This window comes from Opisthorchis viverrini (assembly GCF_000715545.1).
Source record: "Opisthorchis viverrini unplaced genomic scaffold opera_v5_197, whole genome shotgun sequence".
Classification (NCBI taxonomy): domain Eukaryota; kingdom Metazoa; phylum Platyhelminthes; class Trematoda; order Opisthorchiida; family Opisthorchiidae; genus Opisthorchis; species Opisthorchis viverrini.
Window position 1 is genome coordinate 63212 of NW_008751854.1, and position 9562 is coordinate 72773.

Here is a 9562-nt window from a genome sequence, read left to right on the forward strand (position 1 = left end):
AAAACTGAGGAGCACTGTACAGGTAGGTATTTTATCCTTGGGAATCGTCAGCGGTGTGTGCTTCACAAGACTGGATTTCCGTGAGATGCGCACTGATGGCGATTCTCAATAAGGATGAAACAAGTGTACAATGCTTCTGGGCCTTTCAACATATACTGGTCTCCGTTACAGAACGAAATCCGCATTGACAATTGTTTTCGCACTCGACGCTACGACGAAATCATGAATCCACTTAGCGAAAAGAGAAGTGAATTGGGTACAACATACCAAAATTTTAGTTGGACCTGGAGGGTCTGCTGACTCCCCACTAGGGAACGAATAAGGCCAGTTGCAAAAGAACTTTGGTATTTAATGTGATCTCGAAAAATCTCACTCTAAGTTAGGGGACAGAAAAATAGGACGTGTAAGAAACGAAAGAACGAACAAACAAACAAACATGAAAAATGAACTAATGCTATGCTGGCATCCGATTAACGATCCGTGCAGCGCGGTACATCAGTAAATACCAGAGGAAGGTAAGAGTAACACCGACTGCCAGAGAATGTGTTCAGGACATCTGGAGGGCGGGATTTAACCGAATGCTACGAAGACAAGGCAGTGTGCGACCGCACAGATCACGGACAGATAAAACAAGCTGTACTGTGTTGTTCAGGCGTGTTTTACTCGTTCTTGCAACTGTTTGTAAACATTGTCGAAGATTTGATCGATTGTCCCGGATGCATCAATCTGTAAAATACCATAAAACTTAGGATTAAAGCAATCAGCGATTGTGGAATATTCGGCGCCGTATTTCTTTGCGCCTTACGTAACGAGGGTCGTTAGCAAAAGCTAAGAAATGCTACAAAAAGCTCTGAAATGTTTGAACAATAAACGATATCTACTTGTCTCCAACCACGATCCACATCCAAATGGCAAACCTACGGAGTTTCGATGTTAAGATGTTTACGTCTGAGTGGAAAGTCAAAAGATGCCCCTTAGCCCAAAATCGTCCACACTTGGTGCGAGAGCAAACGGGTTCCAAGGGAAAGTCGATTCAGAAACAAAACTTGGAAATTTCAAGCGATAATAATGGCTTTCGACTATTCACACATGCAAATAATGATGGATTTGAAACCATAGGATAAATCCCTCTTGAAAACTTGCCCCACGGCAAGTTCAGTGCATTAATCGAGTAGGTCTAGCCCTCGAATGAACTATAACAACTGTGTGTCGAAAGAGTTCTCGGCATTCCGTTCGGTTGAAAACACCTGATCATTTTGTCACCAGCTCGGTCATTAACATATCAATGAAATATGTTGGTTCATTTGAAAATGCTATGCCTAAAGACCGAAATACGGAGAGGGTTTGCAAGTGTTACCACACGGTTCATCACCGTTGTCACAAAGAAAAGTAAAGAACAGTGGTCAGGAAACGGTACCTTACTCACCCGGATTAATTTGTTCTGCTTCTCGTAATAGTCAATCACAGGCTTAGTACTGTCGTTGAAGGTCTTCAGGCGCTTAATGATTGTTTCTTCGTTGTCATCCACCCGACCACTGGTTTCGCCTCGTTTCTTCAACCTTTCAACCATAACTTGTTCACTCACGTCAAATGAGACGACACAAAGGCATGGACAGACCTTGGGGAGAGAGGAAGAGGAAGGAAAAGAAGACAGATAACACGCTCATACCAAGTACCACTGAATTCAGTGAAGCTGCTTACCAAAACGTTGATATTACTGCTAATGAACGAGTGGGCAAATTCAAGTTATGGGCCTACAGCTCGTTGAAGGTTGCCAGGTCTTTCGTATTACACAGATGTGGATTACAGAGGAAGCGGCTGGGTCAGAAACCTGTGTCTCGTTAGAAGTTCATTTTATCATGTAAAAATGGGTCTGAACAATATCCTGTACTGCCTTGAAAATGAGCCAGGTAGAATCGGTCTGGTTCACAAACTAGGTCTTAGATGGGTTGACGTGGAAGAGAAAGAGGACAAAGTGAGCCCGTATTCACATGCAAGAGGTCCCAAAACCCTGTACATGGGTCATTGACATATAGGTATTGTAAGTGGAATTTGCCGAAGATATGGTAATCGACTTCCATAAGAATATTTTAATGGCATACGATGAGGGGCAATAATTTTCCGTTTGCTGTCCCTTGAGTTTTCTTCAACCTCTTGGATAACCGAGTAGACCGAGAGTTTATCCGTTGGTGTACGAGGCCTGATATCACCATTCATCCCAGACACCCACTGAATACCAGGGTTCAATGTGCTGGATCGCAACACGGTAGCCTGCGTGTTGACACAGCAGAGCATAACAATAGTGAAGCGTTGATCAATGGCCCAGTAGCCTGATGGAGTGCCAATAGGTAAGGCCATCAGAACTACCTGCCCCTGTTCCACTACCATGAGAATGGACAAATCGCCACAATTTTCCTCCGCATGATGCACGGTGCTTCGAGATATTTGAAGTTTTATCCGCGCCCAGCTGCCCTGACATACCAAGTTTATTAACTTGTCAGTCTAAATGTGTAAGTTACATTCACGATCGGTGGATTCAGCCACGTCATTACATAAGCACATGGTGCGCTGGTATCCATTTTCGGATTTTGTTGGCACACCGAACTACGCGCCACTTGTGGCTGGCGCTGAACCACATGTGTGGCCAACTGAATCTCCCGTACCGGTGTAAAGCCGAGGGAATAGGACGGGAGAGGGGGCATTTATTAGGCCGCCAGCATGCCCAACTGGCAGTCCACAAGTGTCGGATCAGTTGGGGACAACTGACTAGTTGGGATATACAGTTCATGCCCATGCCACTCGTGAGACACCCGAGGCACAAATCGCCACACTCTGGGTCATCCATCCGCCGCTCATTCGCACACGTATTCATTAAACACAAATAAAGTGTAATAAAACAGAACCCATACAACATAGTGCATACAGGATAAACCTGAGATACCAATGGAAACAAATGAACATCCAGAGGCTCTCAACAGAGAACTAATTAAAAGTGTAGTTCGCCAGTTTCGTGCAACTTAGCTTCGAGTAGAGCATAAGGTTGACGGAAACTCGGGGAATGCGCCAACCTGATAAGTCCCAAGAAGGACGAAACCGGTCGTGGGCTGTCAGCAAACTTACGAGTAGTGCATTACGTTAAAAACACTAGGAATTCATCAATTAGTCAGCAATCGAAGTACACTACCTGGAGGTTGGTTAACGCTCATCGGGTGATCGAATGCTAACGGACAACTATCAAAACTTGGGCTGAGCGAGTCACATAATCATTTATCGGGAAACTCGATAGTTGATATCATCCACAACAGCTGCTTCGGACAACGACACTTGCAAACAATACTCACTTCTTTTTCAAATCGTATTCCCTGTTCCAATTCACGTGGATAACCGTCAATGAGGAAAAAACAATTCTTGTCTACATGCTTGAGCATAGCTTCTTTCAAGAGTGACAAAACGACATCCTGAAAGAGGAAAAAGGACAACTAGTTGGAACAGTTTGGCGGAAAGACAGCACAGTGATCGAATAACTGGGTTCCCAACTTTTTTTCGCACAATGCCCTACCCTGGATCGGTGTAATGGCAGCGGCGACAGCAAATATCAGGGTTGATCGTATCCAGTGGCAAAATTACTGCCATATTAAAAACGCAGTAAACGCACCAGCTATTGATCCCCGAATCATGCTGTTGCTTACATTACTCACGTCAAACTATAGCCTTAGTAACTGTGTCAACCTTCTAACTGACTTTATAATCCTACTGCCCAAGTAGGGACCGATACGATCGTCAGAACTGAATTTTTAGTTGGTTGGTTTGCCTGCCTCCACGCTGGGACAAACCGATAATAATTAGTTTCAGTAGTATAGTGGAGTGTGGAAACCTGGAAAATTGGAATGAGCTCCCGAAAGTTTGAAACTTGCAGGCCGTGGCTACATTCATCTCACTAGGAATATGGTTGCAAAAAACTGGACCGTCTAAAAACCTTGCATGACATGCGGTCCGGTGTTTACGGAATCCGACATCATAGAAAAGTATGATCATGAGAAGATGCAACATACCCAAAATGTTACTAGGACACAAGGTAAGGGACTAGCACGGACTACCCCATAGAATGTTGCGCCGTTACAGTATCCGCCCTAACACCGGCATTCATTGTCTAAGGTCTCCCGAAATCAACGCTCCAATTACGACCACGTGTATAGCCTTCCTACCGCTCTCTGGCATTCGTCACTCAAACCAACTTGCTCCATAGCTAACTGGAATTGATCTGTCGCAGAAACAGCTGTAGATGTTCAGTATCGGAAGGGAATCTTTTTTCTGAAGAATCCACTTCACGACCAGAGGCAGAAGTACACAAAGACGTTTCTCTGTCGAGCAGCGGGAACAACCATGTCCAAGAGCTAGAACGATAGTGTCTGATAAAGGCTCGTTTGCAGTTTACATTCTCCTATCAGTGACGAGTTCGCAAGAATGCTAACAACCTAATAACGCTGAACTGTAATTCAGTGCTGTCTAGAGCACATGGTTAAAACACATTTGCATAGAAACGATAAAAGCACGAAACCGAGGTGCATAATTAGCCTGATTTATTTTGCGGTATCCCCATAGTAACGTTTCATCCTGAAAATGAATGCAAAACAAAAAATGATGGCATACAAACATGAATCGTCTGAAATTAGTCCTACATACCAAGGGAACCAATTCTCCTCGTGCCATCATGGCTTTGAGCTCTTGACCACGAGGAGATCCAGATTCGCATTCAGCCCTCAAAAGATCACCACTGGACAAATGGTTGTATTTGCATTTCTCCACCAGTCGTTCGCACTGTGTTCCTTTGCCACTACCTGGCCCGCCTGCGAGGAATATCGAAAGACGTTGAGGTAATTCCTGACAATTAAGAGGTTCCAACGAGGCTTTCCTACCAAAACGACAATCCTGGGTGAGTCATACTTGTGATATGCACTTTGATAAGAGCTCGACCCTACACAGAGCAGCAGATCAGCTTCACAAAGGTATCCAGCCAGTGCAGACTCATTGTCGAATCCTCTACCCTATTGAGTGAACAAAGTTAAAAAAACAGTCGTCCGGACCTACGCACCAACGATGTACGAGTTTAAATTCATCATTCTAGCGGTCCTCTTATCCAATGGAGAGAAACTTACCCCATCCGAACACTTTCCATTCATCGATCCATTTAGCTACACTGCTTCAATCCCGTGAATTTGCTACACATACACGGCATTGACGAGCCCTACAAGTTTCGAAAAATAACTGATGGTACGGACTTTGCAGTCACATGTCAGATCAAAAGTTGCCTTAGCCTAAATTCCGATTCACTCGTGTAAATCAGTCAGCGGAGTTCATCAAAGAGTTTAAAGTCACAAAGTCGCATAGGTGGATAAATACGTGTGTTGTACAAATTTTGCACTAGCATCACAACCATGTTTTCATTCGATGGACCGAATTCTAATGCACAACTCTTCGACAAGTTAGACATTTTAATGAGAGCTTTTCCAACTGCTGGAAGTTAGTTAATTGGGGGTCACCACGCACAGAAGTGCAACACACGGATTCGCATCTAACTGTCGTGCTTCAGGGGTGACATCCCTTCGGTGCCTTAGCTGTCATGCCATCAAAAAGAGGGATTCGCATCTAACTGTCGTGCTTCAGGGGTGACATCCCTTTCGGTGCCTAGCTGTCATGCCATTCAAAAAGAGCGAGCACTGATCTACTGCCACATTATCTAACCCTATACAGCCGCAGTGGGGTTGTTAGGGTTGGGTTATAACCAAGGATCTTCAGGTCAGTTAGCCTGCGGCTTAACCGCGGAACTGCCTTGAGCTCCACTCTACCCCGGTTCATTGAATAATTTAGCATGAAGCGGATGTGGGTCGATCTAGGCATTATCAACAAGGTAGGAAAATCCCAACCAAAGTAAGATTGCTCCCATCCGTAGGGAGCGTTTCAGTTGTCTTGTCTACCTGGATAGCACCATCTCCCCCTGTAACCCTCTCTCCATCGTAAACACAGCCCAAAAAGCTGAAGAGCTTTCGGGCAGTGATGACCAAGATGACACACTTTGAAGTCAGAGTTAACCGTTACACACCAAAGTTTGCAGTCCGTACATCACATGAAAACATTACTTGTCAGGCATAGATTGACAAACAGTTGGACGGAGACAGCAGAAGCAAGACCGTGGATGGGAGAGATTGCTGGATAGGAAGATGACTGTATTCAGATGACGTTGACAACTAAAATGACTGCGGTTATCTAAGTAGTAATTTAATACAGTCCAATCAAGGGGTCGATCCACAGAAGTGGGTGTTATCCGCAAGATTTCAACTGAATTTGCTATTGCTCCCCACTCCCTCCTGGTCTTTAGGGTTTTGTTTGTACTCCAAGAAAGGTCGGGGCCTCAATGATCTATAGAAGACAGTATAAACATGTTTTTGATCGTCCAAGCATAGCGAATAAACGAACATGCCGATGGCCACTAAGATGACCAGAGCCTAATTCAACTAGATGGACAAATGCGAATTCAGAATCCTATCGTTACCAGTTGACAATTGTCAAAATAGCTATTGTATTCCAAAAAAACAGCAACTGGAACGTTATTTTCGTTACTCGATGGGAACATTCGCAATCGTAGTGCAGTTAGCTACGCCAGAATATTTATCCCTATCTACTGATGTTATTCAACGATAACTTGTACGTCAGTGGTGGCATGGTTCCGATCGACCGTAAAACACCGGTAGCAAAAGCTGGCGCTCACTAACATGAAACAATCAGGGGAATTGCCGCAGTAGAGTGGAAAGAGGGAGGACGGGGACTTACTGTAGATCAAAAAGGCATTTAAACAGCAACCAGACAACGGGTAGATATGAGCACCACAACAGGGCAAGATCCCTTCAACGGGCTTGCCCTAACATTCTGCGGACTTTGTTTAACAAAAGCCCAGGACAGACTTTAGCTATGCACTTCGGCTGGGAAGTGACAAAATGCTCGTCACTGGGATCATGAACGTGCCTATTCTCGTATGCTTTCCAACCAGGTGCAAGGAGAAACACACTGGTCTCAGTCCAGAAGGCTAGACGATCATAAGGACGGGAGGGAATGCGTAGAATATGACATCACACTCCTGAATTCAGCTGGTACATGCTGATCCGTGACCTTGACCACGAAGCGGACGAATGAGGTATGATTTGGGCTGCATTAGTGTGTGCATATTGGTTCTGTGGGTTTCGTGTGTTCTGCACCACGGCATGAATGATGCATGAATGATACACGTTCAAGTTCGAGTGAAAAACGGCAAGATGTGCAAAAGAACTGCTACAGTAACGTATGTTGATAATCAAACGATATTTTTGCGTGATGTGAAGAAACATTCACCCGCCCACCAGCCTAGAGCATGAGGTTACTCTGAAAATGCCAAACAATAAACCGTATTTCTGAAGCTGGCTGTGTCTCAGCAACCACAAACCTAACATCTTCGGTATCTCCATATTCTTGCCATTGCGTTATGCAACTGTTTGCTTTGACAAGCTCCCTTTCTGTACACTGAATAAAGCGACTGGAAAGCAAGAAACATGACTGCATATCACAGCACACTATACCATGTATTTGCCCGGCTCTAACGACAACCCATTGACTGTTCTGATTGCGCCCATCGAAGCACAGGCCAATCATAACTTCTCATTCTTCCAGCGCCACCGACGCTCCGAAATCTGCAGGAAAATTTCGACTAGTTGGCGCTTGGTTGGTGGAAACAGCGACACCCAGAATAGGAGGCAAAATCCAGCTGACCGCAAGAACCGGCTGAATAACAGATCGCTTCGCTTAAAACAAGGGTGTTGTACGTATACTGGCGAATTTACGCTACACCAGCTTATGCAGTTGAGAGAAACCTCATATTTGTACCACGACAACGACGAAATGCATGTACGATGTTACATACTGGTGGGTTATTGTAAATTCCCTTCGATTTCTGTCGCAACGTGGGACACCACTGTCACTATATCAAAGATCCGACATTTCTGCTCCCAAAATACTAATAACAATGCCATCAGAAACAAGCATGCACTGATTAGTTACTCCGGCTCTCAACTTTCATTTGCATTATCGATTCATTGTTTGTGGTTGCAGGATCCCAAGAATACGGGTTCAGATCACTCTTCTCTGAACAATAGTCCCCCTGTCCTGGCACAAATATTCTGGGGAGTCCACAAATCTTCACAAGAAGAAGAATGTTCAAACGAGAGTGATGTGGGCGTGAATTATTCGTTTACCACTCAGAAATCAATGTTACGTCTATCTGCTTATCGCCGGCCAACGACTTTTTACAAAAACGCAAGTGTATTGAAAACAGATCCAAACTTTAGTGAAATACGCTCATTTACATACCGACCCGGGTTTTAAGGGAGACTCACCTGAAACTCAATTAATTCTCCGTCTTATGATGTTTTTAAGGTCTAAACTTCCATCAATTCTTAAGATACTGCAGGATTAACGTTTAACTACCCCACGCGAATAGTTTGCTGGAAGGACTAATAATAGTAGGTTGGCTACATGATCAGCTGTCATATGGCCCCGAAAAAACTGCACGTCTGTTTTCATAAAGGAAACTACTCACAAGGTTGCTGAAAACTTTTCGACAGCCCATGACCGGTTTCGCCCTTCTTGGGGCTCATCAGGTAGGTGCAGTCTCCGAGTTTCCGTCAACCTTATGTTCTACTTACTTGAACCCAAACTGCACTGTTTTCGAGAAGTACACTCATTTGCAAATCAATTTGGTTTTCACGAGAGACTCAAATGAATCTATCGTTTATGATATTCTGCAACTGTAGAACAAAGTGTGACAATCTTCATTCCATGAAATCACTTCATTACTTCGGTGCGTTGCTAGGTGCATAGGAGTTCCGGACCGAACTTGGTTCATATTTTGTTGAAAAGTTCGAGCGCCATGTGACGGAACCCCACTGCCTCTGATTGAGATTTTGCAGCATGCGCGGCGATGGACGGGTGCTCCGCAATAAATTATCGCGATAATGCTAAGTTAAGTAGTGAGTTAAAAGCTTACATCGGTTACCATATTAACAGAGTGCTAGCACAACATACAGCTTCTGCTCATAATCAGAGACCGCAACATTATTGTCGACACTAATGCTTCACTGCCGCACAACCTTAAAGTTCATCGAATTATACTTAAAGCCCTAAAGTAAAAAGGAGAGAGAACAGTGGGCGAGGGGAGGACCTGGTGCCGGCCTGTCACAAGCATTCTAAGGTCTCTTATCTCCAAGCCCTGTCAGGCAACCTGGAAACTGACAGGACGAACGCCACTAAAATCAATCAGCCGTCGTCTCTTGCATTGTCTTCGGACAATGCACCAGAACGGAACTGTTAATTGCCAAAAAATTTCGTCTTAACTACGGACTGATCGATTCTGATCAATTCTCACATTTTGCTTATATTTGTCGTCATCACATGTTCAGCCACCAGATTGCATCGTGCTGAGCCCCTATTGATTTATCATCGTTCCACTCTCACATGTGACTCCATTGGTCGTTGCATT

The 9562-nt window shown here is 44.4% G+C and overlaps 1 protein-coding gene across 1 annotated transcript in view; it reads right to left on the reverse strand.

The window, feature by feature from the left end:
• Positions 1 to 329: 329 nt before the first annotated feature.
• Positions 330 to 9562, reverse strand: part of T265_08007 (hypothetical protein) — a gene marked incomplete at both ends in the record, with an annotated part of 11912 nt that continues 2679 nt past the window's right edge. The window contains 4 exons of the mRNA XM_009173694.1: positions 330 to 726; positions 1427 to 1618; positions 3342 to 3458; positions 4684 to 4847. Of these exons, the coding sequence (XP_009171958.1) occupies positions 649 to 726; positions 1427 to 1618; positions 3342 to 3458; positions 4684 to 4847 (551 nt within the window). The remainder of the gene's footprint in view (positions 727 to 1426; positions 1619 to 3341; positions 3459 to 4683; positions 4848 to 9562) is intronic.